Source organism: Diabrotica virgifera, chromosome 6 (assembly GCF_917563875.1).
Source record: "Diabrotica virgifera virgifera chromosome 6, PGI_DIABVI_V3a".
Classification (NCBI taxonomy): Eukaryota; Metazoa; Arthropoda; class Insecta; order Coleoptera; family Chrysomelidae; genus Diabrotica; species Diabrotica virgifera.
Window position 1 is genome coordinate 27,548,031 of NC_065448.1, and position 27,946 is coordinate 27,575,976.

The 27,946-nt window shown below is 32.3% G+C and overlaps 2 protein-coding genes across 2 annotated transcripts; one reads left to right on the top strand and one right to left on the bottom strand.

The window, feature by feature from the left end:
* Positions 1–347: 347 nt before the first annotated feature.
* LOC126887390 (zinc finger protein 729-like) lies at positions 348–22,283 on the bottom strand. The gene is made up of 2 exons (XM_050654888.1): positions 21,766–22,283; positions 348–4,356 (listed from the first exon to the last, which is right to left on the bottom strand). Exons 1-2 carry the CDS (start codon positions 21,998–22,000, stop codon positions 2,360–2,362), a joined length of 2,232 nt encoding a protein of 743 aa, XP_050510845.1. The 5' UTR covers positions 22,001–22,283; the 3' UTR covers positions 348–2,359.
* A 411-nt stretch (positions 22,284–22,694) lies between these two features.
* Positions 22,695–23,588, top strand: LOC126885848 (uncharacterized). The gene has a single exon (XM_050652610.1). It carries the CDS (start codon positions 22,695–22,697, stop codon positions 23,586–23,588), a length of 894 nt encoding a protein of 297 aa, XP_050508567.1.
* Positions 23,589–27,946: the final 4,358 nt, after the last annotated feature.

Here is a 27,946-nt window from a genome sequence, read left to right on the forward strand (position 1 = left end):
TTTTTTAAGAAGGACATAAATTACGGAATGGGACGTTTCGATGCCGCCGGTTCATCGCCAGTCCATTTCATTGCCGTCATATCTCGTATTTCCTAGAATTCCTTATTAATACTAAAAATAAATAATAATTGTAACTGTCGAAAATTCGGAAATATATCGGATAGCGATTAATTGACTGGCGATGAATCGGCCTGCATCGGCATCGAACTGGCGGCATCGAAACGGCGGCGATGAAACGTCCTAGACCCCATAAATTATTAGTATTAGAACTGTGTGATGTGCATGTATTTTTAATGTAATATATAATAATAAAAATACATTAAATGATGGAGAAAGAAATCAGAAAGTACTCAAAAAATTATTTATTGCTTATGAATAATAAAACTAGAACTTAACCTATAAGGAAACATTAAATTAAAATAAAAACGTACTAATACAGAAAGTATTCCAATTGCTGACGAAGTCAGAAGTGAAGTGCCTTTGAATTTGCCTTTGTAAGTACCAATACCTCAAAGTGTTCATCGCTTAAAGCTTTTTTTTAGGCGTATCAATCATAGTTGCAAAAGAGAAAAGTCTTTCAACTGGTGCTGACGAAGGTAAGCATGTGTTGTACTTTATTGACACCCTTTTTAAGATTGGGTATTCATTTAAGATGTTCAAATTGGTTCTTTTGTCCTCCAAATATCTTAGCAACTCCAACTGTACTTTTGAAGTTCTATTATTGATGCTGGAACCCTGTTCATTCTGTGTATAATTAATAGTACAGCTGTTGTCCACTTGCTGGTCTCGAAAATTGCTAAAATCAAAAAAGTCATCCAAATTTTGATCTCCACTTTCATCTGATTCATTGCAACTTTCCAATTCCATTTTTGTTTTGGCGACAGTTATAATGCATTTTTTTATATCTTCTATAGTTTTTTGGGGATTTTTTACGACATTGTACCACTTAAGCTTAAATTTAGGAAGAACTGCAGCTATAATTCGATCTTCCCATTCCAAATTTAAAATGTTTGCAAAACGAGTATTTAAGCTTTTAATGCACATTTTTGCTAGATGTTCTCCTCCATATTTTAATTTCGTTTGGGCAAGAAGTTTCTCATATTTATTAATTAATGAAATTAAACTGGGTAACAAATATCCAAAAGATACATTGTCTTCACCTTGTAACAAATCTAACGTTGAGGCCAAATGTTTCATAACTAAACAGTATTCCTCTAGGTATAACAGTTAAGTTTCCTTGAAAGTTTCTAACGTGAAATGTTGTTGCAAAATTGGAAGTTTTTCTTTTGCTTTAAGAATCTGCGAAACGGCATCAAAAGTGTACATAGTTCCATCTAGTGGCCCCTGGAGAACTTAAAGTATGCCCTAAAAGTTTAATTATAATTTCATTACGTTTTGGTTTATTTGATTTTTTCCATAATTGAGCACATTTACTAAATGCATTCTTTTCTCTTGTTCGTATCGCTGGAATTGTTGTTACAGTATTTTTATAATCGGTTGTGGCTATTAAATTTAAAGTATGTGTGGCACATCGCATATGTTTGGGTAACTGTATATCCTGGTCTTCTAACTAACTCTTTTCCTTCATAGGCTTGATCAACGTCCAAATGTAAAATTTGCAATTCATCTTCTTCACCAATTTTCTCATCGTCGTCCTCTTCATTTTTCTCGCGATAAATATTTAAAAGTATCCGAATATCAAAAAAAGTATCCGGACGCCGGATACTTTAAAATTTGATCACGGATACGGATACCGGATACAAAATTTAAAAAGTATCCGGATACAGCTTTCGGATACATAAAAAGTATCCGGATATTGTATTCGGATACAAAAGTATCCGGATACTACCCAGCTCTGGGATGGGGGAATATTCCTTCAGATTTTCCTCCAGAACAGGTGTTCCTTGAAAGCTACTGAAATCTTATCCTACAATGAATTCACGTTATACTCTTTTTGTAGTTCTGTTAGCTTTTTAAAAGCTTTGTAATTTAATGCTTGTCCTCAAATTAAGTTTTGTTGTTGCAGCTTCCATCTTCTCTTGTACTCTAAATACATTTACATTGCTACCTTGTAATGTCATATTTACATTGTTCAAGAAGTCAAAAATATCACAAAGATAGCGGTGGCGTCAGTCAGAGCGCGGCCTTAAAATGCAAGATGTGAGACGGCGAGACGACGCGACCCGGCATTTTTCTTTCTTGGACCGAGTCGCGACTCACCATTTGGGAAACGCTGGCTTAGACTATACCTATATTCTAAGATCAAAATAAAGATCAGTTCCTGTTTAGCTTTTTTCTAGAGTGCACTCTCAAATGTGTTTTTAAAGTACTTTTATCACTAAATTGCTTAAAACATATTTCATACTTGTGAGGCTTTTTTTCCAGTATGCACTGTCAAATGTCTTTTTAAATTACCTGCTTGACTAAATTGTTTAAAACAAATTTCACACTTGTGGGGCTTTTCTCCAGTGTGTACTCTCAAATGTCGTTTCAAATGTTCTACTCCACTAAACTGCTTAAAACAAATTTCACACATGTGAGGCTTCTCTCCAGTGTGTACTCCCAAGTGTACTTTCAGCATACTTATTGTAATAAACGACTTAAAACAAATTTCACACTTGTGATGTCTTTCTCCAGTGTGCAATCTCAAATGTACTCTTAAATGTCCCGCTGTAATAAACTGTTTAAAACAAATTTCACACTTGTGAGGTTTTTCTCCCGTGTGCACTGTCAAATGTCTTTTTAAATTACCTGCTTGACTAAATTGTTTAAAACAAATTTCACACTTGTGGGGCTTTTCTCCAGTGTGTACTCTCAAATGTCGTTTCAAATGTTCTACTCCACTAAACTGCTTAAAACAAATTTCACACATGTGAGGCTTCTCTCCAGTGTGCACTCCCAAGTGTACTTTCAGCATACTTATTGTAATAAACGACTTAAAACAAATTTCACACTTGTGATGTCTTTCTCCAGTGTGCAATCTCAAATGTACTCTTAAATGTCCCGCTGTAATAAACTGTTTAAAACAAATTTCACACTTGTGAGGTTTTTCTCCCGTGTGCACTGTCAAATGTCTTTTTAAATTACCTGCTTGACTAAATTGTTTAAAACAAATTTCACACTTGTGGGGCTTTTCTCCAGTGTGTACTCTCAAATGTCGTTTCAAATGTTCTACTCCACTAAACTGCTTAAAACAAATTTCACACATGTGAGGCTTCTCTCCAGTGTGCACTCCCAAGTGTACTTTCAGCATACTTATTGTAATAAACGACTTAAAACAAATTTCACACTTGTGATGTCTTTCTCCAGTGTGCAATCTCAAATGTACTCTTAAATGTCCCGCTGTAATAAACTGTTTAAAACAAATTTCACACTTGTGAGGTTTTTCTCCCGTGTGCACTGTCAAATGCCTTTTTAAATTACCTGCTTCACTAAATTTTTTAAAACAAATCTCACACTTGTAAGGCTTTTCTCCAGTGTGCACTCTCAAGTGTACTTTCAGCAAACTTATTGTAATAAACGACTTAAAACAAATTTCACACTTGTGAGGTCTTTCTCCATTGTGCAATCTCAAATGTACTCTCAAATGTCCCGCTGTAGTAAACTGCTTAAAACAAATTTCACACTTGTGAGGTTTTTCTCCCGTGTGCACTGTCAAATGCCATTTTAAATTACCTGCTTCTCTAAATTGTTTAAAACAAATTTCACACTTGTGAGACTTTTCTCCAGTGTGTATTCTCAAATGTACTTTCAAAGCACCTGCTGTATTAAACTGCTTAAAACAAATTTCACACTTGTGAGGTTTTTCTCCAGTGTGTACTCTCAAATGTGTTTTTAAATGATTTACTTGACTAAACTGCTGAAAACAGATTTCACACTTGTGAGGCTTTTCTCCAGTGTGCACTCTCAAGTGTACTTTCAGCATACTTATTGTAATAAACGACTTAAAACAAATTTCACACTTGTGAGGTCTTTCTCCAGTGTGCAATCTCAAATGTACTCTCAAATTCCACGCTGTAATAAATTGCTTAAAACAAATTTCACACTTGTGAGGTTTTTCTCCCGTGTGCACTGTCAAATGCCTTTTTAAATTACCTGCTTCACTAAATTGTTTAAAACAAATCTCACACTTGTAAGGCTTTTCTCCAGTGTGCACTCTCAAATGTGTTTTTAAATTACCTGCTTCACTAAATTGCTTAAAACAAATTTCACATTTATAAGGTTTTTTTTCATTCACAACTTTTACATTTTTTTTTAATGTTTTTCCTTCCGCATATCGATTCATGTAATGTTCTTCCTGAGATGAATGTTCAGTTACTGTTTCTATAATTTCCATCTTGTTCCCTTGGAGACAACCTAAAAATCAAACTGACTATAATATAAACATTTGAGCGCAAGGGAAAATAAATGTAGAAACAAAGAAAGACAATATTAAATTTAAAGTGGAAAGGTAGAATTAAGAGTGTAGGCGCAAATATTTTACGACTATTCCTACTTTTTCTGTCTTTACACACGAAATTACGTGTAGTAAAATTCTCACTGGTATAAAAATGTAAACATTTAAAGAGATGGCTTTTGAATGCTCTTGGATAACTGTTACTTCTTGTATAATTGAATGTGTGATTGGAAAAAGGATAAGATTCCTGACAACCATATTTTTAGAAATTGGAAAGAAAACTGTTTTGCGTCGAAGCTGCTAGAAGGCGACCCCCAATTTTATCGTTTTTTGCGCTCAGAGGGTATAAGATACAAATATTCATAAAACGGCTATCTGATTTGGCCAAGTTAGATAGCCATTCTCTTAATATTTGTATATTATTGTAACTCGCCAAATTTTTGGAATTTTAACCTTTTTCCAATCACCCATTCAATTATTAATTCTGTTAATTAATATGATAATTTTTTCACTATGTATTCAGTGATTGTAATAATTTATATACTGTACAACAAAACCTAATACTCAATCGAGAAAAGAGGAAAAGTGATTTTTTAATATTATATTGTTACTATGGAAAGCTTACAATTTTGAACATCTTTAATAACAAAATACTTGGATCACAGAATATATCCCGGTGTATTCTCTGCTTGGATCTTCCATAAATAATAAACAATAAATAACTTTTTATTAAGTTCACGTCTTAAATCAATTATTTATCAAATACACTATCAATATTATTTACCCAACAACTCAAAATATTCCCGATTGAATGTCAAATATTTAAAATTGTCACTGTCTTGTCGCCATATTCTGTTCGACTCAGTGCGTTGTATGACAAATATAGCGAATGTTCGATTTGGAAAATATCACCACGGACATGGTGTCCATTTTTGTCGAATCCTGAAAAAACTAATAAATATATATTTTTTTTAAATTCAAACGCAGAATGAAAGACTAAATTATTATCGAGGGCCGAAAGTCTCTTAGAATAAATAAAAAAAATTTTTGAATGAGATATTTGAAATTAAAAATCACACTGCATTTTCTCTTAGTTTTTCACCCCTGTAACTTATTAAAATAAACATTATAGAAGTTTTCAGGGACTGTCAGCTCTCGGTAAGAATGTAATCTTTCATTCCACGTTTAATTTTTTTCAAAAATACTTATTAGTTTTCTCTGGATTCGAAAAAATGATTCCCATTTAAATAGCATTTTCGAGCCGAAACCTTGTACCGATCCACTTAAAGAAAGGTGGTAATAAAATGCAAGAAAATGCAGAGCAACAGGAGGGACAAACAGAAACAAACGACAGGACAACTATAAGTACCTACATACAAGAGATCTTGTCGTCAGCATGCGCGGCCCTTATACTCGGTCTATGTTAAAATATAAATGGCTATGCTGCCGTCCTCAAATAGAACGCGGTATGTGCAGCCAACTTAAACTTACCGCGTTTTAATTGAGGACGGCAGTATGCCTTAGAGCCCCCGCAGACTGCAGACTTTTTATCGGCCGATAGTTTGGTCGGCTTCTTAATCAGTACAGAGAGGTATGCAGATGCGCACATTACACCGATTCAGTCTCGACCGACAAAAAAGTTTGATGGGCTTCCCGATTGCATTCAAACTAAAAAGTCGGCCAACGGTTTAATCAGTATTGGCTAACTAGGAGTTGCGCACACACGATTCTTTATCGGCCGATAGTTCAATTCTCTCCTAGTTTTGGTGTCCAATACTTGTGCCGTGCGAATAGTTTTTGAATATTTTTCAAAAAAATGGCATCGTCTAATTCACAATCGTTAATTGAAGAAACCTGCATGGTCCAATTAGCATGACTAGTTCATTGAAGATCATCCGATAAAAGGCGAAAAACTTTTTTGGGAAATCAAGTAAACTGCTGTCAAAAGTTAAGGATATAGAAAATTATGCACATTTTCACAGTTAATTTTTTCGTGAACAAATTAAAAGATTCCGATAATTTTTGAAGTGAAAACTTCTTTAGGAACGTTGTGCGATTTTTGGTTAGGGGAAAAGCATTGAATTCGCGACCGTCATCACTTATGCTATATATTATGTGTAGGTATGTATATATAAATTGTGTGGAGGTATTTAAATTTAAAATAAATGGAAAACCTATTTTAGGATGGGGAAAAAGGATTGATTTCGCCACCATCATCGCTTCGGCGAAATAAATTTTGTACATATATAGCTATATTATGTGTATGTATAAAACCTATTTTAGGATGGGGAAAAAGGATTTATTTCGCGACCGTCATCTCTTCGGCGTAATAAATTTTGTACGTATCTACACAGCGGTGCAAAAAAATTGATCCACTAAAAATTTGGTCATTTTTGAAGTTTCGAATTTCCTAAACCTGTTGTTGGATTTAAGTGATTTTTTTACCATGTTATAGTTTTATTCATTGACAATATCGCTGTAATAATATTGTTGCTAGATAGTCAAACTGTCATTGTATAACGGGTGTACGAATCAAACTGTGCCTTTTTCTCAAAGTTCGCATCACCCTGTGGACTATTCTAGCATTTATAAAATACTGAAATTAAAACCTAACTATAGCCCCAGGTTTTCTTAACATTTTGTCTTTCGATTCATTCGCTTGTATTGAATAATGAAAAAGTTAGGTACTTTAACAACTGGCCATGTTCGTCATCAGTACAGGGTGTTTCTAAATAAGTGTGACAAACTTTAGGGGGTAATTTTACATGATAAAATAATCACAATTTGCTTTATAATCATAATGTCCGCAAACGCTTCGATTCCGAGATACGGGATGTTCAATATTTTTTTACAAACTGACGATTTATTTATTGCTTTAAAACCAGTTGAGGTATGCAAATCAAATTTGGTGGGTTTTAAGACGTAGTTATTGCACATTTTTTGACATACAATTAAGAATTTTATATTCACCATTGGCGCGCAAACGGGTGTTATGACCGATAATATTATCCGTACGCACGTCAATGGTCAATATAAAATTCTTAATTGTATGTCAAAAAATGTGCAATAACTACGTCTTAAAACCCACCAAATTTGATTTGCATATCTCAAATGGTTTTAAAGCAATAAATAAATTGTCAGTTTGTAAAAAATATTGAACATTGGACATATGGTTATTAAGCAAACTGTCATTATTTTCATGTGTAAAATTACCCCTTAAAGTTTGCCGCACTTATTTCAAAAAAACCCTGTACTGATGACGAACATGGGCAGTTGTTTAAGTACCTAACTTTTTTATTATCCAACATAAGCGAATGAATCGAAAGACAAAATGTTAAGAAAACCTGAGGCTATAGTTAGGTTTTAATTTCAGTATTTTATAAGTGCTAGAATAGTTTACAAGGTGATGCGAACTTTGAGAAAAAAACACAGTTTGATTCGTATACTCAGTATACAATGACAGTTTGACTGTCTAGCAACAATATTATTACAGCGATATTGTCAATGAATAAGGCTATACGCTGCGAGCTCGTACGTAGAGGGGATATTTACAAATTCGCGAGTGCCAGTAGTGACAAGTCTGTAAACCTTTACCGGAAATTTGACATAAATGTCAAAGTGATTAATTTAAAATTAAAATTAAAAACATTAATTATAAAAAATATTAGTTGGTCAAAGCTGTGGTATATATTTTTACCTTAAATATACTTACGTTTTAAATACTGAATTTAAGTTTTTTTACTGTTCCGTAATATTTAATTATAAATTATTCTATTAATCTTAGCGCCATCTACACGATAATTGTGAAAGTATCCGAAGTAAGATATTCATATTTTATCAATAGAACGTCAAAATGATTAGCAAAATCTTAAAAAAATCGATTACAATTTAATTACTTGTTTGCGTTGTAAATATTAAGAGATAACAATTAAATAATAAATTTAAAAATTACCGGTGAAAGTTGAATTAGTAATCCGCTAGGAGCGCCACCAGCGAAGCTCAGAGCGTATAACGTGGTAAAAAAATCACTTAAATCGAACAACAGGTTTAGGAATTTCGAAACTTCAAAAATGACCAAATTTTTAGTGCATCGACTTTTTTGCATCGCAGTGTAAATTATGTGTATGTATACATAAATTGTATAGAAGTATTTAAATTTAAAATAAATGTAAAACCTATGGGGAAAAGGATTTATTTCGCGACCGTCATCTCTTCGGTGAAATAACTTTTGTACGTATATTTATTATGTGTATGTATAATATAAATTGTGTAGAAGTACTTAAACTTAAAATAAATGTAAAATCTATTTTGGGATGGGGAAAAAAGATTGATATCGCGACCGTCATCGCTTCGACGAAATAAATTTTGTACGTATATTATTATAATATGCTTATAATAATAGTAATATTATTGAAGTGAAAACTTCTTTAGGGACGTTGTGCACTTTTTAGATGGGGAAAAGTATTGAAGTAGCGACCGTCATCGCGACCTTCATTGCCTCGACGAAATAAATTTTTGAAGTGAACACTTGTTTAAGGACGTTGTGCACTTTTTAGATGGGGAAAAAGTATTGAATTAGCGCCGTTATCGCCTTGACGAAATAAATTTCTGAAGTGAAAACTTCTTTAGGGACGTTGTGCTTAGATGGGGAAAAATATTAAATTAGAGACAGTCATCGCTTCGGCAAAATAAATTTTTGAAGTGACACTTCTTTAGAGACGTTTTGCACTTTTTCGATGGGAAAAAAAGTATTAAATTAGCGACCGTCATCGCTTCGGCGAAATAAATTTTTGAAGTGAAAACTTCTTTAGGACGTTTTGCCCTATTTAGATGGGGAAAAAGTATTGAATTTGCGACCGTCATTGCTTCGACGAAAATAAATTTTTGAAGTGAAAACATATTTAGGGACGTTGTGCCCTTTTTAGATAGGGAAAAATATTGAATTGGCGGCCGTCATCGCGACCGTCATTGCTTCGACGAAATATTTTTGAAGTGAAAACTTCTTTAGGGACGTTGTGCCCTTTTTAGATGGGGAAAAAGTATTAAGTTAGCGACCGTCAATGCTTCGACGAAATAAATTGTTGAAGTGAAAACTTCTTTAGGGACGTTGTGCCCTTTTTTAGATGAGATGAGGAAAAAGTATTGAATTAGCGACCGTAATCGCTTCGGCAAAATACGTTTTTGAAGTGAAAACTTCTTTAGGGACGTTTTGCACTTTTTCGATGGGGAAAAAGTGTTGAATTAGCGACCGTCATCGCTTCGGCGAAATAAATTTTTGAAATGAAAACTTCTTTAGGGACGTTGTGCACTTTTTAGATGGGGAAACGTATTGAGTTTGGGACCATCATCACTTTGCCGAACTAAATTTCGTACGTATTGTATACAGTAAGCACCTAAAGGTTGGAATAAATTCATTTTCTCGAGTATGGACAATTTTGGAAAAAAATCCCGAAACAGATTGATTTTTGTTTTTAAATTGCGACTTTTTGGCATATATATCGTACTAGTGATGTCACTCATTTGGGCGTGATGACGTCATCGATGATTTTTTTAAATGGGAGTAGGGGCCGTGTCATAGCTCATTTGAAAGTTAATTTAATTCTCTATTCAGCAATATAAACATTAACATAATTATTTATACATTACATAGTGTGTCTCTATTCAGCAATATAAACATTAACATAATTATTTATACATAGTGTGACCAACTAGCCCGAAAAATCCGGGACATGGCCCAAATTACGAAGTCGTGTCCCGGCGTCCAGAACAAGGCTTCCGGGCCATCCGAATTTTCAACGTTTTGGTAAAATTCTATTTTCAAATTTTGAATATGTTTTTCTTCTAAAAATTCACATCAAATTGAATTGGTGGAACGAAAAAAGTCGACAATTTGTAGAGTGTTGTAATACTAATACCACATCCAAAACGGATGCATTTTACATCGTGGTATTATAGTTCTACGAAAACTCAAACTCTGGACTTTTTCCCGTTTCTGTATTTTAATTATCGTCTTCTGAAAAGACGATTTAAAAACATGAATATGTACTAATGATAATTATATTTTTATAAGGTTCTATTTACATGGAAGTCCAACATCAGTTCCTTTTTTGAGAACGATTTCTGGATTGGAAGGCGAAACGTCAAAAACTAACAAAAATGTGATTATCATTACAACTCATCCCATAAAAAAAATTGTTGTCAACATAAAAATGATAAATAATCAATAAAATGATGTTATTAAAATTCTATATTTAAAAAAAATGGCCCGATTTTCATTGAAAAGTCCCGGATTTCAGGTATTTTTTCAGCCTTGTCCCGAATTCGACTGAATTGGAGTTGGTCACACTATTTATACAGGGTGTCCAAAAAAATTTTTTTTGAATTAAATTTATTGATATAAAAGAAGAATCTGTGTAATTCATTTATTTCAAAATACATTTTACTCCTATCAGAAAACAGGAAAAAATGTTTATTTGACAAATGAAAAATATTGTTTTTTGCAAATTCAATATTAAAGCAGCCATTCACCTGCCACTTGGCAATTTGAGCATTTAATTTAAGCTAAAAAAACTAATTTGTTTTCAAATCAACATATTTTTCTGTTTTCTGAGAGCAGTAAAATGTATTTTGAATTAAATAAATTACACATATTCTTCTTTTTATGTCAATAAATTTAATTAAAAAAAAAGTTTTTTCGACACCCTGTATAAATAATTATGTTAATGTTTATACTACTGAATAGAGAATTACCTTTCAAATGAGCTACCACACGACCCCTATTCTCATTAAACAAAAATCATTGATGACTTTCATCACGCCCAAATGGGTGACGTAACTAGTATGATATATATGCCAAAAAGTCGTAATTTAAAAATAAAAATTGACCTGTTTCGGGATTTTTTTTTTCAAATAGACCATTCTCGAGAAAATGAATTTATTCCAACGTTTACGTGCTCACTGTATATTACGTGTATGTACATTGTACATATACATAAGTAGCATAGAACGTACGCAACGCGTATATAATATAGCTATAGCTAAAGCACTTCTTTTTGGATGGGGAAAAAGCAATGAGCTCATAATTTATATACTATAAGAAGTTTTCACTTCTGTCGGCACTCCCATGAGTGCTTTAATTTTTTTATTATTATTTTAGATTTTTCTTTAGTATTTACATATAGGTCTGGATCCCGCGTACCAAAAAAAAGTTGATTAATACCAAGCTGAAAATTTGTTAATAGCTTAACAGTGTCTAATCGGACAAACTTTGATATATGGCAACACTGGAACAGGTTAAAAATTTGGTATGCCATACTACGAAAACGTCCCATGTATTTTGTCGGACAGAACTTCCAATTGATTTACCATTTCATTAAACTCTCATGCAAAAATCGGACTGGTGTGTATTACCAACTGGGCATTTTAATGCGTGGAACACGAAAAACATGTCAAGTGACAGAAATCATGTTGGTTAGCAATAGCAGTCTGATTTTTGCTTAAGAGTTTAATGAAAGGGTAACAAATCAATTGGAAGTTCTGTCGGACAAAATACACTTCTTTAGGGACGTTGTGCACTTTTTAGATGGGGAAAAAGTATTGAATTAGCGACCGTCATTGCTTCGATGAAATAAATTTTTGAAGTAAGGGACCGTTCAAGTATTATGTAACGCAGGTTGGGGGGTGGGTTAAAAATTGCGTTACGTAATACGTGAACGCCCCATTAAGGTGCTTTACGTAGGGGGGGTCAAAAATCTTCAAAAACCGCGTTACGTAATACTTGAACGCTCCCTAAACACTTCTTTAAGGACATTGTGCACTTTTTAGATGCAGAAAAGTATTGAATAGACGGCCGGAGTGTGACGTCACGGCCAACTGCGGCTATATTCACTGTTATTTTCACTTTCCAAACAAAGATTGTAAACACGTTGAAAATGTTTTACCGAATCTCAAGACTTTTTAATTAGTATAAAATCTAAAAAAAATAGAATAAAATATAAAATCTAAAATTTCTAAAAATCAAATAAATTCAAACCTTACTTCACCCATACATACATTTTATTGCTATTTATATAAAACATCATGCTTTATTATTTACACAACGTTGTAAAATTGTTGTAGTAACTGTAACAATACTTACATATTGCAAAAAACGGAAATATTCTCTGTAAAAACTGAAAAAATAATAAAAAATACAAATTTACCATACTAAACAACGTTTGTTTGGAAAGGTTTGGAAAAATCTGATATGACATATGTCAATAAAAATTGACACTTCTACGTCATCACTCCGGCCGTCCATTAGCAACCGTCATCGCTTCGGCGAAATAAATTTTTGAAATGAAAAGTTCTTTAGGGACGTTGTGCACTTTTTAGATGGGGAAAAAGTAATAATTTAGCGACCGTCATCGCTTCGACGAAATACATTTTTGAAGTGAAAACTTCTGTAGAAACGTTGTTCCCCTTTTAAATGGCGAAAAAGTATTGAATTAGCGACCGTCATTGCTTCGAGGACAATAAATTTTTGAAATGAAAACTTCTTTAGGGACGTTTTGCCCTTTTGGATTGAGAAAAAGTATTGTATTAGCGACCGTCATTGCTTCGACGAAAATAAATTTTTGAAGTGAAAACTTCTTTAGGGACGTTGTGCCCTTTTTAGATGGGGAAAAAGTATTGAATTAGCGACCGTCATTGCTTCGACCAAATAATATTTTGAAGTGAAAACTTCTTTAGGGACGTTTTGCCCTTTTTAGATGGGGAAACGTATTGAATTAGCGACCGTCATCGCGACCATCATTGCTTCGACGAAAATAAATTTTTTAAGTGAAAACTTCTTTAGGGACGTTGTGCCCTTTTTAGATGGGGAAAAAATATTGAATTAGCGACCGTCAACGCGACCGTCTTTGCTTCGACAAAATAATTTTTGAAGTGAAAACTTCTTTAGGGACGTTTAGATGGGGAAAAATATTAAATTAGAGACCGTCATCGCTTCGGCAAAATCAATTTTTGAAGTGACACTTCTTTAGAGACGTTTTGCACTTTTTCGATGGGAAAAAAGTATTAAATTAGCGACCGTCATTGCTTCAACGAAATAAATTTTTGAAGTGAAAACTTCTTCAGGGACGTTGTGCACTTTTTAGATGGGGAAAAAGTATTGAATTAACGACCGTCATTGCTTCGACGAAATAATGTTTTGAAGTGAAAACTTCTTTAGGGACGTTGTGCCCTTTTTAGATTGGGAAAAAGTATTGAATTAGCGACCGTCATCGCTACTGTCATGGCTTCGACGACAATAAATTTTTGAAGTGAAAACTTCTTTAGGGACGTTGTGCCCTTTTTAGATGGGGAAAAAGTATTGAGTTAGCGACCGTCTTTGCCTCGAAGAAATAATTTTAGGGACGTTGTGCCCTTTTTAGATGGGGAAAAGTATTGAATTAGCGACCGTCATCGCTACTGTCATGGCTTCGACGACAATAAATTTTTGAAGTGAAAACTTCTTTAGGGACGTTGTGCCCTTTTTAGATGGGGAAAAAGTATTGAGTTAGCGACCGTCTTTGCCCGAAGAAATAATTTTAGGGACGTTGTGCCCTTTTTAGATGGGGAAAAGTATTGAATTAGCAACCGTCACCGCTTCGGCAAAATAAATTTCTGAAGTTTAAAATTTCTTTAGAGACGTTTTGCACTTTTTCAATGGGGAAAAAGTATTAAATTAGCGACCGTCATTGCATCAATGAAATAAATTTTTGAAGGGAAACTTTTTTAGGGACGTTATTCACTTTTTAGATGGGGGAAAATTGTTGAAGAATTAGCGACCGTCATGGCTTCGGCGCAATCATGATCAATGGTGCTACAGCCCTATGAAAGAGCCTCGACCTTCCCAAGTCTATTGCACCAGTCAGTCCTATCCACTGCCAACCGTTGCCAGTTTGCTGCGCCTATTTTTCTCCCATCCTCATCTACACCATCCTTCCATCTAAGTTTTGGCCTACCCCTATTTCTACTTCCCACAGGTTGTAACATAAGGATTCTTCTAGGAGAGTTGTTATGCTGTGATCTTGCTAGATGTCCTGCCCATCTTAGTCTTCCTATTCTTATAAGAGATACTACGTCTTTACCGCCAAATATATGTTTATATCTGTGGTATACCTCGTACTTGTACTTCCTCCTCCAAATACCATTTTCACAGATGCCACCGAATTACCGAATATGTCTCTCAGGATCCTTCGTTCAAATCTAAGCAGAAGGTTTTCATCTGCCTTGGTAATGGCAGATGGAGATGGTCCATGTCTCCGATCCATATGTCAACACTGGTTGTATAAGGCAAAAAATTTTTTTAAGGCGCTTCAGCGAAATAAATTTTTGAAATAAAAATTTCTTGAGAAACGTTGTGCACTTTTTGGATGGGGAAAAAGTATTAAATTAGCGACAGTCATTGATTCAGCGAAATAAATTTTTGAAGTGAAAACTTTTTTAGGAAAGTTGTGCACTTTTTAGATGGGGAAAAAGTATTAAATTAGCGACCATCATTGCTTCGACAAAATAAATTTTTGAAGTGAACATTTCTTTAGGGACGTTGTGAACTTTTTAGATGAGGAAAAAGTATCGAGTTTGCAACCGTCATCAGTTTGGCGAACTAAATTTCGTATGTGTATACAGGGTGATTGATTAGTAGGGTAAAGCTCAATAGCTCCGCTATAGTAATAGATAGCAATAAGATAGCAATGGAAGTACTTTTGATTTCTTAAATGCAACACCCAAAGGTAAAATTATTGAATCACTAATCAATGAATATGATTTATACTCAATTAATAATGTTAAAAATCATCTGAATTCTACATTAGATTTAGTTTTAACAAATTTAACTGAAACAAATGTTATCGAGTCACCAGATACATCACTTGTGAATATTGATCGTTATCATCCTCCTTTAGAAATTAACATTAGTTTCAAAACGCCAAATCAAACTATTGTAAATGACACAAACTTTGCACCTCCACCAACATATAATTTCAAAAAAGGTAACTATATTCAACTGCATTATCTGATATACAACACTAATTGGCAAGAATGTATCAATTCAAATTCAAATAATCCAGAAATATGTGTCAATCAATTTTATAATACTCTTTATCATATACTAGATCAATGTATTCCACATAAGAAGGTAAGCCAATCGAGGAAATATCCTTTTTGGTATTCAAAAGAATTAATTAAAAAAATTAAATTAAAAAATAAATTTTTTAAGAAAACAAATAAAGATAACACATATTTACAAGAGTTTTATGAAGTTAGGAAAGATGTTAAAAAACTTATTAAAAAATGTTATAGAGAATATATTCAAAATATTGAAGGTAATATAAATAATAGTCCTAAAGAGTTTTGGCAATACCTAAAAGGGAAAAGATCAAATTCAACACTTGCATATAAATATAAACATGAAGATGAATGTTACGAATCTGAAAGTGATATAGCAAATGCGTTTGCACATTATTTTGAGTCTATACATTCTAACATTAATTTAATAATAACAGACTCCTACAAGGAGTTTTGTCAAAAGACAAAAAACATAGACAAAAGGGACTTACGAATAATAACAAACCTTTACTGGAATCAAAGAGCACAAATTGTAATAGATAACGAACCCAGTCCAGAAATTGAAATCAGGAGAGGAGTTCGGCAGGGATGTATTATGTCTCCATTACTCTTTAATGCATATAGTGAAGCCATTTTTGAAGAAGCATTGCTATCTCAAAGTGAAGGAATAATAATTAACGGAAGATCTATTAACAACATAAGATATGCAGATGACACCGTGATTATAGCAAGCTCTGCTGAACAACTCCAACTACTACTGAACAAAACAAACAATTTCTGTAAAGAATATGGACTAAAAATGAATATAAAAAAGACCAAATACATGATAATAACTAAGAAAACAAACATACAAACAAGCATACATTTGGGAAATGTACCGATAGAAAGGGTTGATAAATACAAATACCTAGGAACCTGGATTTCAGAGAAAAATGATCAAACAACAGAAATAAGGACCAGGATAGAAATAGCAAGAAATGCGTTTGTAAAAATGAAAACAGTTCTCTGCAACAAAGACCTTAGCTTAGAACTGAGAGCAAGAGCTTTGAGATGCTACGTGTTCTCGATACTACAATATGGACTTGAAAGCTGGACATTAAAGCAAGAACACATAAATAAGCTACAGTCATTTGAAATGTGGTGTTACAGAAGAATGCTTAGAATAGCATGGACACAGAGGAAAACGAACACGGAAGTACTGCGAGAAATGGGTAAAGAATGCGAAATAATAAACACAATAAAAATAAGAAAGTTACAATATCTGGGACACGTAATGAGGGGACCGCGATATGAAATGCTAAGACTGATAATACAGGGAAAGATAAGAGGCAGAAGGAGTATAGGAAGAAGGAGAGTGTCATGGTTAAAGAATTTAAGGGACTGGTTTAGATGCAGTTCTATAGAACTCTTTAGAGCAGCGGTGGATAGAGTAAAGATAGTGATGATGATATCCAACCTCCGATTAGGAGACGGCACTTGAAGAAGAAGACAAGGAGTATGGACTTGAACAATTATGTGTTGATTGTATAACTCTAGAAGAAATCAATATTGCAATTAAGTCTTTAAAAAGTAGTGCAGCTATAGGTGTGGATGGGATTCCTTCTTACCTGTTTAAGGCGTATTCAGAAGTTCTGTTACATCCCCTACAAATGATATTTAATAAATGTTTAGAGACAAGCACGTTTCCGGATGCGCTTAAGGCAGGTAGAATAACTCCTTTCCACAAATCTGGAAATACGAGTTTAATATCAAATCATCGTCCTTTAACAGTATTGCCTTCTCTTTCAAAAATCTTGGAAAAAATTATGTACAATAGACTGTATACTCATGTTTCAAAAACTTTAATGGAAGAACAACATGGTTTCATAAACAAAAAATCAACTCAAACAAATCTGTGCATTTTCAGTCACTATATTGCTTCATCCATAAATAATTCTCAAGTTGATGTTATCTTTACTGATTTAGCAAAAGCCTTTGATACAGTAAATCATTCAGTACTATTAAAAAAACTGAGGTCATATGCACTTTCTGACAAGCTTATAAAATTTTTTGAATCTTACCTTACCAACCGTACTAATGTAGTCAAATTTGGGAACTGCTACTCAGACAGTTTTATAACCAGGTCAGGTGTACCGCAAGGTTCCATCCTTGGGCCTTTACTTTTTGTTATGTTCATGAATGACATCAGCGATTATATCAAATTTGCCAAGTTTCTTCTATTTGCGGACGATTTAAAATTATTTCTTACAATAAATAACGAACATGACTGTATTAATTTACAACAAGATATTCGAGGTACATCCACATTCTGTAAAAATAATGACTTGAACTTAAATGAGTCAAAATGTAAATTATTGACTTTTTCTAGAAAGCGAGAAATCATAAGAACAGATTATTTTATTAACGAAGTAAAACTTGAAAGGTTAACAAAAATCAGAGATCTAGGGGTGTTATTCACTAGCAACTTCTCCTTTAATGAGCACATAACTAATGATTGCTATAGACAGTTAGGCTTTATCCTAAGATCCAGTCAAGAATTTTATTGTGACACTACAATTAAGCTTTTAATGCATATGTGAGGTCAAAACTCGAATATTGTACCATATGGAGTCCCTCCACCATATCACATGGTGATATGATAGAGAGGATTCAGAAGAAATTTTTGAGGTCTTTATATCTCAGGAAATTTGGGATTTATCCTTTTAAGGTTTCCTATAACTTGCAGAGAATGCTTTTTGACACTGTGTTATTGAGCGAAAGACGTAGAAATGCCCAAATCATTTTCATATTTAATATAGTTTATCAAATCATAGATTCTCCTACGATTCTTTCATTTATAAATTTTAATGTACCAGACCAAAGACTTAGATGTAGACACACTTTATTTAAAATAACTCCAGAATATGTAAACTCCCCCATGGCAAACTGCTTAATGGCAATGAACGATTTTATCGTGAGTGAAGACCTTGACCTATATAATATGAAAAAGAGTACTATGCTACATAAACTGTGATACCCTTATTTATTGTTTTAACATGTATTTATTTTATTGTATTGTATAAATTATTGTATGTTCTTATTACCTTGTATTGACTAGTGATGTAACGAATATTCGTATTCGCATTCGCATTCGCGAATATTCGCATATTTTTGCATATTCGCATTCGCGAAATTTGTGCGAATGCTTTGCGAATATAAATATCAGAAAAAAATAATTTGAAGATAACATTAGGTTAATAAAATCAAAATCTATCCACTTCTTATCATCTTTTTTTTTTATTAAGAAAAGGTAACAACCTCGTATAATCATATTATTAACCTTAACTTTATTTTATTAATTGGTATTATGTAATAGAGCTTAAGATTCAGTTTGATTTACACTAAATATCAATTAACTTCTCATTATAAATTTAGAAAACATTACAAAAATAGAAATTTAAAAAAAAACTGAATATTCGCATTCGCATCCGCATTCGCGAATGTCGGTAGCAGATATTCGCATTCGCATTCGTATTCGCGAATGTTCAAAAAATGACATTCGTTACATCACTAGTATTGACCAACTGTGCATTTATAATTGGCATCATTGCTGTAAATGTGCAGTATAAATAAATAAATAAATAAATAAAAGTTAATAACAAAAATTTTAGCCACCTTTGAGCTTCACATTACAAAATTAGTTAGAATGTTACAGGGTGTTCGATAACACAGTGGCAGACCTAACTTATGTTTTTTTAATGGAACACCGTATATTTTCTTTTAAATTCGAAATCCTGTTAACTTCTCCATCACAAAAATATAAAGGTTTGTTATGTTATACTGGGTATTTTCAAAGTTATAACCAATTTTATATGAAAATCGTAACAAGTTCAACTCCCTGTATAAATAAAAATAAGCAAAACAACAATGGTTTATTAATGAAATATTTTTTAACGTATTGTCAAAATATTCAAGAATGGTCGATATTGCTAATTTTCTTTATATCAAATACATTCTAATTATGGTAACTACGCCGAGGAATGGAAAAAATGAAAAATCAGTAATAAATCCTAAAACTAATTTTCCTTAATTGAGTACCAATCCAATATCGAAGAAGAGACCCCTCTAAAAAACCCAGTTAGCGGGGGAAATCACATCAGTTGTGCACAGTAGGTTGAGCGAAGAAGTTTTTGTCTTCGCTTGGTAGCAAAGGGCTACCCTACGTCCCATGAGGGCTCCAGACATCATCGCTCCTGAGCTGCACTGCTAGGGGTGATGTCCTTGCTATAGACTATAGCAATCCTGCTGCATTCTACATCCCTGAGAGGAGTTTTAAGGTACCAAAATTATATACATTTTACGTTGCTGCAGTATTGTCAAATACCCTTCTCCTCTAATTAACTTTTAATGTTGCGAAGTGCGCGAATTTGCAAAGACATTGGGTCTTTAATTGTATAGACATTTATTTTAAACATATTTCTATATTTTTCTGTGTTGTATCGCATTATAATAATTATTGCATGTGTTTTAGTAATCATTTTGTGTAAAATTTTATTGTATTGATTATTTTGTATGCACTGGTTTAGCATTACACTTTATTGACATAATATACATCCATATATTGATTTTATGATTTTATTGATTTTAATAGGTTGCCCTTCTAGTAGTAAACACTCATAATAAAATAATTTCCTTTCATTATAGTCTTCTATGTTCCATTGACCTAACCAAAGTTTAATATTGTTTTGATATATTTTTAACGTACTTATTGCCCTAATAGTTTTATGACCAATTAATTCTTTCTTTAAAAAAACGTGCCCTTATAAGGTATCATATTCGCTTCGGAGATTTTATCGTCTCAGCTGTTTAGAATATTATTAATTGTTGTTGTACTTCCTTTACGATATTTGTAACAGCTGATTTGGAATTAGGTCAAGGTAAATATTTATGTAATTTAATCAAAAGGGTTTTTCTTAGCTTTTCATAATTGTGTCTATTTGTTGTGATTGTCAATATATTTGTGTAAGTTTATAAATTTATTCTTTGTTTTAACATTAAATGTATTGTGAGCTATTTTCTGTTTCATTTTACTTGATCTTGATTAGAATAATACAGTCCACTTGCTTCCTATAATATATTAGTACACACTTAATTCGAAGGGGAAAAACCAGCGTGTTCTAAACTGAACTTACAAATTCGGAAAAATGAAAGAAAACCCATGAACGATCACATCAATCACTTATTTTGCATTTGCTGTCTTTTTCTATAAATAACAAACGTTTGTTATAGAAAAAGATAGCAAATACAAAATAAGTGATTGATGTGATCATTCATGGGTATCCGCTGTGAGCTCGTACGTAGAGGGGATATTTACAAATTCGCGAACGCCAGTAGTGACAAGTTTGTAAACGTTTACTGGAAATTTGACATAAATGTCAAAGTGATTAATTTAAAATTAAAATTAAAAACATTAATTATAAACAATATTAGTTGGTCAAAGCTGTGGTATATATTTTTACCTTAAATATACTTACGTTTTAAATACTGAATTTAAGTTTTTTTAATGTTCCGTAATATCTAATTATAAATAATCTATTATAATCTTAGCGCCATCTACACGATTATTGTCAAAGTATCCGAAGTAAGAAATTGATATTTTATCAATAGAACGTCAAAATGGTTAGAAAAATCTTAAAAAAATCGATTACAATTTAATTACTTTTTTGCGTTGTAAATATTAAGCGATAACAATTAAATAATAAATTTAAAAATTACCGGTAAAAGTTGAATTAGTAACCGCTAGGAGCGACACCAGCGAAGCTCAGAGCGTATAGGGCTTTTCATTCACAGTCATTTGTTTCGAGCTTCTGTCATATGTTGTATAATCCGTGTATATTAATATTATACACGGATTATGCGACATTTGACAGAAGCTCGAAACAAATGACAATCGATGAAAAGCCCTATTCTTACATTTTTCCGACTGTATCTACCTCCCCTTCTGATGGCCTCGAATGTGTATTTAGAGGAAATCTCTGTGCAGAAAGCAACACTAGTATAATTTAATAATTAGTTATTAATATGAATTAAAAGTAAATATAGCTTGTATATTTTGTCTATTAACGGTATTATTTATATTAGGTGAAGTCAGCAGTTGTTAACGACAAATTGTCCAGGGTATCCACGAGCCACGAACACACTCTCTGTTTCAGATTAAGCGGATTTTGGGATTGCCGAAGTTCGGATTAGCGCTATTCTACTGTACTTCTAAATATAGGACTTAATATTTAGTTACTCACCTTTTTCAGTTTCTTGGTTTTCTTCAAATGGATTAGGGGCATTTTCATGTTGTTCTATTTCAGTTTTTATGTGACATTTTTTTAAGTCAAAATAATCATATGTGCCATGTGTACTTTGGCTATTGGATTCCTCTATGAGTTCACATTTAAAACCATCTAGAACAGTATCATTCAAGTGATTATACTCTATTTCTATTTTACAGGTTTCCTCATTAAATTCTTGTTTCACTTCCATTTTATTAAAACTTGATTTTAGGTATTCCAATGATAATTTTACACCAGGGCATTCACATTTCACACCCAGACTCAGTATAAGTATAAATGGTATAAATTACAATCAATTACAATATAAATAAACAAATTGAAATTTTGCTAACAAAAATAAAAATGCTTTTTTTGACAATAATAGACCGCGATAGTCGTGACGTCAAGAAAAGTTTTCCAAACACGTTGTGTCTAGGTACACGCTAAAATGTACGCAAATAAAGAAGTTAAACACTCAAGCTAGTGACTATTTAGCGTGGGCAGTGACTGTATATTTTGATACACGCTATTTTGATATGTTAAGGGCCGGTGGCCGGTTGTTCGAACGCTAATCAACAATGATCATTATCAAATATTTAATTACTGTCACCAACTGTCAATGTCTACTTTGTTTGGGTTGCTGAAAACATAATTGATTACAATTATGAAATTACTTAATCAATTATGTTAATAATTGTTATGTTAATTCGTTTTTGGTTATGTTTACTGTAAACAAACAAAAATTTTTCAGTAGTTAAAAATTTTGAAAATATTTACATCATCTTTAAGTAAAAGTTGCTAAAAAGTATTTAGTGATGCACACAGATTTATAGAAAATAAAGTTTTGTTGATATTTTCGCGAAATTAAATGGAAAACCCAGAAAGAAGGATTGTGAGGTTATGTTATGGGATCCCAAGCAAATAGTTTATCAGAATTTGAGGAGGAAAATAAAAATAAATATTGCAAGGCTTGTAAAAAGCCCGTAGTCAGTTCCTGGGATTGTCAAAATTGCACTTCTTATTTTCATCCAAGCTGTGCAAGACAGGCCAAAGTTGTGTATAAAGACAAGAACCAGAAAGAGTTTGTAAGCTGCTGTACAAGTGAAATGGATGAGAAGAAGATTAAAGCTATATTTGGGGATCTACTTAAGGAGCACCTATCCTCATTTAAGAAAGAAATTAATAAAGAACTTGGTGAATTGAAGAAATCGGTCCAGTACATTTCTGACTCATTCGATGAGCAGAAGAAGGCTATTGAGAAGCTGTTTTCGGAAACAAAGCAACTAACAGAAGACAAAGCAGCTATGACACTGAAAATACAAGAATTGGAAAACAGGATAAATGAAATAGAACAACAGAAAATAGAGAAAAATATCATCATAGGTGGTATACCGAAGCAAGAAAATAAAAGCCTAACTGAAGTTGTGCAACATGTTGCAAGGTCAATACAGATTGAAATTAAAGCTGATTCAATCTGTGAAACATACCGCTTAGGTAAGCACGAAAATGCACCTGTGCTAGTGAAACTAAGTACCCATAAAACTAAAATCGAATTTTTTCAAAAAGTGAAACAAATGAAGGGAATTGACACTCATGTTTGTGGTCTAAATGGAAACAGCAAAATCTACATAAATGAAGATCTGACGCCACATATTCAAAAGCTTTTTAAAAAAGCGATGGAGATAAAGAAACAAAAAAACTTCTACTCAGTTTTTACCAGAAATGGTAAAATATTACTAAAAAAAACTAGAACTGAGGCTCCGGTGAAGATTTTGTGTGAGCAGGACTTGAAGCTGTAAATGGTGTAGTAAAATAAACAAGTTTTTGTTCTAAACAAACGTTTTATGGAAGCTGATATTCTAGATAATATTTCTATTGAAAATAAAAAAGTTACTATTGAACCAAGTGCTATAAATAGTGTTATTAGTATAGGTCAGGTTCAACTAAATACTTTGTTACTCAATATTAGGGGTATAAAAACAAATCATGATAAACTTCTTGTATTTCTTCAAGCTTATAACTTACAATGTTGTGATTTAATAATCTTAACAGAATGCCACAGCTTGTACTCAACTTCTCAGTGTAACATTCCAGGTTTTAATATTTATTATGATGATGGAGATTTCAATAGCTTTGATGGTATCTTAGTATATACTAAATTCAATTTAAATCCACTTATACATACAAACAAACAAGTTACATCTAAAATAAGTATAACAAGCTTAACACTAACTTTTGAAAACACAACTTTTGTTTTTAATATATGCTATCGCTCACCCAGCTCAAATGTAGTTAATTTTTTATCAGACTTGAATCAATATCTTTCTCAAAAAAATTCAAAAGATATTGAGTTGTTTTTAGGAGATATAAACTTAAATATTCTGAATGACACAGATCACATAGTCAGTGAATATACTTCTATCCTTAATTCTCATGGCTTTTTTTCATTATATGAGGACGTAACAAGGCCAGAATCTCTGACATGTCTTGATCATATATTCCTCAAAACACGATTAAAGGAGAACTTTATAAAGGTAAGTCCAAATATAATTAATTATGACATAACAGATCATTTACCAGTCTTGTTGAATTTTTCATTTAATAAAAATATCAGTAGCAACTCTTTTAGTAACACAAAAATATATAAAAAATTAAACTATCAAAAACTTCTTAATCATGCAAAAAATGTAAACTGGAGAGAGATTTTGAACTATGCAGAACCAGAGATAGCTGCGGGACAACTTATAAAAAATATATCTGAATTAATTCAACTTTCTTATGATGACATAGTTCTTAAAAATAAGTTTAAAAAAATTAAACCTTGGATTACTCATGGCATTATTGTATCTATTAGAAAAAGAGATCAACTTAAACAAAATCTAAGAAGGGAATCCACTCCAGAAAAAATCATTGAATATAAAGATTACAGAAATAAACTAAATAAATTAATTACACAAACAAAAAATGATTATTATAAAAACAAAATAAATGAAAATAGCAAAAATATTAAAAAAATTTACAATTTTATAAATGAGGCTACAAACGAAAACACAAAAAATAAAAAAAATGAAATTAAGTACATCAAGGTTGAAAATGATAATAAAATTGAAAATAACATTGATATTGCAAACCATTTTAATAAGTTTTTTACTGAAATAGGATTAAAAATGACCAGTAAAATTAAAAAACCACATACTCCATTCCACATGAATTACTCCTCTCAGACATCAATGTATCTTAAACCAGTCACAAATAACGAAATAATAAAATGTATAAATTCCCTTAAAAATAATTCAGCACCAGGTAAAGATGCCATCTCTTCTAAAATTATAAAAACTCTTCACATCTATCTCATTGATTCTCTTGTTCATATAATAAACCTTATTTTTAAAACTGGTGATATTCCAAGTCATTTTAAAGTTTCAGTAGTGAGCCCTGTTTATAAATCAGGTAATAAATTTAATATGGAAAATTATAGACCAATAAGTATCATATCAAATCTAGGTAAAATCTTTGAAAAATGCTTAAAAGATAGATTAGTGTCATATTTAACTGAAAACAAAATATTATCTCCTAATCAGTTTGGTTTTACTCCTGGTCTAAGTACAGTAGATGCTATGAATGAAGTTGTGCAAGATATAACTATGCATCTTGATAAAGGGCAAAAATGTATTGCAGTGTTCCTTGACTTGTCCAAGGCATTTGACACAGTTTCACACACTAAATTATTGGATATACTAGATAAATATGGCGTGAGGGGTATTGGGCAGAAAATTTTTACTAACTATCTTTATGAAAGAATACAATATACAAAAATAAATGATGCTATCAGCGAACCAAGAACTATTAAAATTGGAGTGCCACAGGGTACAGTTTTAGGCCCAATACTCTTTAATATATATATAAACTCAATATTTAATCTTAAGATCAGGGGTAAAATCGTGTCATATGCTGACGATACAGTCATAATTTTTTCTGCATCTACATGGGAAGAAGCAAAACAGAAACTTCAACAAGATCTAGTTTATATCAAAAATTTTCTTGATACATTTAAACTTCTTCTAAATGCTAAAAAAACTAATTATGTAGCCTTTTCTATAAATGATACAAATCGTCCAAACTTTGAAAACATTAACATACAAAACATTGAAGATCCTATTGAACAAGTAAATGTCATAAAATACTTAGGAGTATATTTAGATAAAAATCTTAAATGGGAACACCACATAACATACCTAACAAAAAAGATTAGGGCCCTTATGCATAAATTTTATCTGCTAAGGGAGTTTCTTGCAAAAAAACTGATCACTATGATTTATCAATCCTTAATTGAGCCTTTACTAAGGTATGGAATTTTGTTGTGGGGTGGAGCATATGAAAACAACATAAGAAATATCAAAGTAGCTCAAAATTCAATTATTAAAATAATGTTAAAAAAACCTAAACTTTTCTCTACAACCGAATTATATAATAATAAAATCTGTGACTTGAAAACACTCTATATTTCAACATGTTGCACATATATTCATAAAAATTTCTCCAAACAGACACTAATAGAACATAATTATCAAACTAGAGGTAACATCAAAAGAAGCTTAGTTTTACCACAGTTAAGTCGAGGAATAAGCCAACATTCTGTGATTTTTAGGGCACCCAAGTATTATAATTTACTACCAAACAAAATAAAAGAAATCAAATCCATAAAAATGTTTAATAAAAAGGTAGTTGATTGTATTATTGGAAACAAAACACAATTTGAATTATAAATCCTGAAAAAAATGTTCTTTTTTTGATTTTGGAATTCTTAATACCTATAAGTTGGATTTTTTACATATTATTATATTATATAGATATGCTGTTTACTTAGTTTTAAGTTTAAATTCCAAATAATTTTGATTTCTCGAATGTGTTTTTTTTTGTTACGTTTGTTTATAAGTAATCTATATTTATTTAGGATTTTTCTATAGACACACACAGATGTTTTCACATCTAGGTGTCTTTCTGTATATTATATTATATGTACTTAAAAATGTAAATTTTGGCTAATAAATTGAAATTGAAATTGAATTGAAATTGAAATTGAATAATTGATTAACTAATCTCATAATTATAATCAATTGTTTTCAGCAACCCAATAAAAGTTGACATTGACAGTTTTGGTGACAGTAATTAAATATTTGATAGTGATCATTGTTGATTAGCGTTCGAACAACCGGCCCTTAGTGTTTGTTTGATAGAAAAATATTTGTTATGACCTTTAATTCTACCCATTCTATCTATCTTTTTTATTTGCGTACACGTTAGCGTATACCCTAGACACAGCGTGTTTGGAAAAATTTTGACGTTTTGACGTCACACTATCACAGTTCATTAGCATGAAGTTAGCTACGGAGCGGACTAATGGACCACTACGACTACGTCACTACGGACCATGAAATGAAGCCATTTAAGTGTTGCCATGTTCTTAAGGAAGGAGCATGTACAGGCCAGGATCTAGGAACCGCGCGACCCTGCATTGCGGGGTGGGAGGCCGGTGGCCTGTTATAGGGGCCGTGAGCCCAAGAAACAAAAAGCTATATTCATTGAAAGGCTGATAAGAAATTTGTTAGAAATTGAGATTTTGTTTTATGGTTTATATTGATATTTGATCATTCATAATTTCCAACGTTAATTTGTACGTTTAAAATAGGCCTACCTAATATTATGTTAAATTTACGTTTTAAAAAAACATGAGAGCTGCTGGTATTGTCTTCATTGACACGTGAATCCGATGTTACTTTCAAGAAGTTGAATCCAACAATATGGGCTTCAGGACATGAATCTACATCATCATCATCATCATTGGCTCGACAGCCCTTTCTGGGTCTTGGCCTGTTCCAGGATTCTTCTCCACTCTGATCTGTTTCGTGCCTTTTTTCTCCAGTTTTTTATTTTTAAGGTTTTTATATCATTTTCTATTTGTTCTAAATATCTCAGCTTCGGTCTTCCTCTTGTTCTTTTTCCTACTGGCATCTGTTTGAATATTTTTTTTGGTATTTCGCCTTCTTCCATTCTTTCTACATGTCCCATCCAACGCAGCCGTCCTATTTTAATGAATGTTATGATATCCGGATCCCTGTATATTTCGTATAGTTCAAAGTTGTGGCCAGGAGTGTAT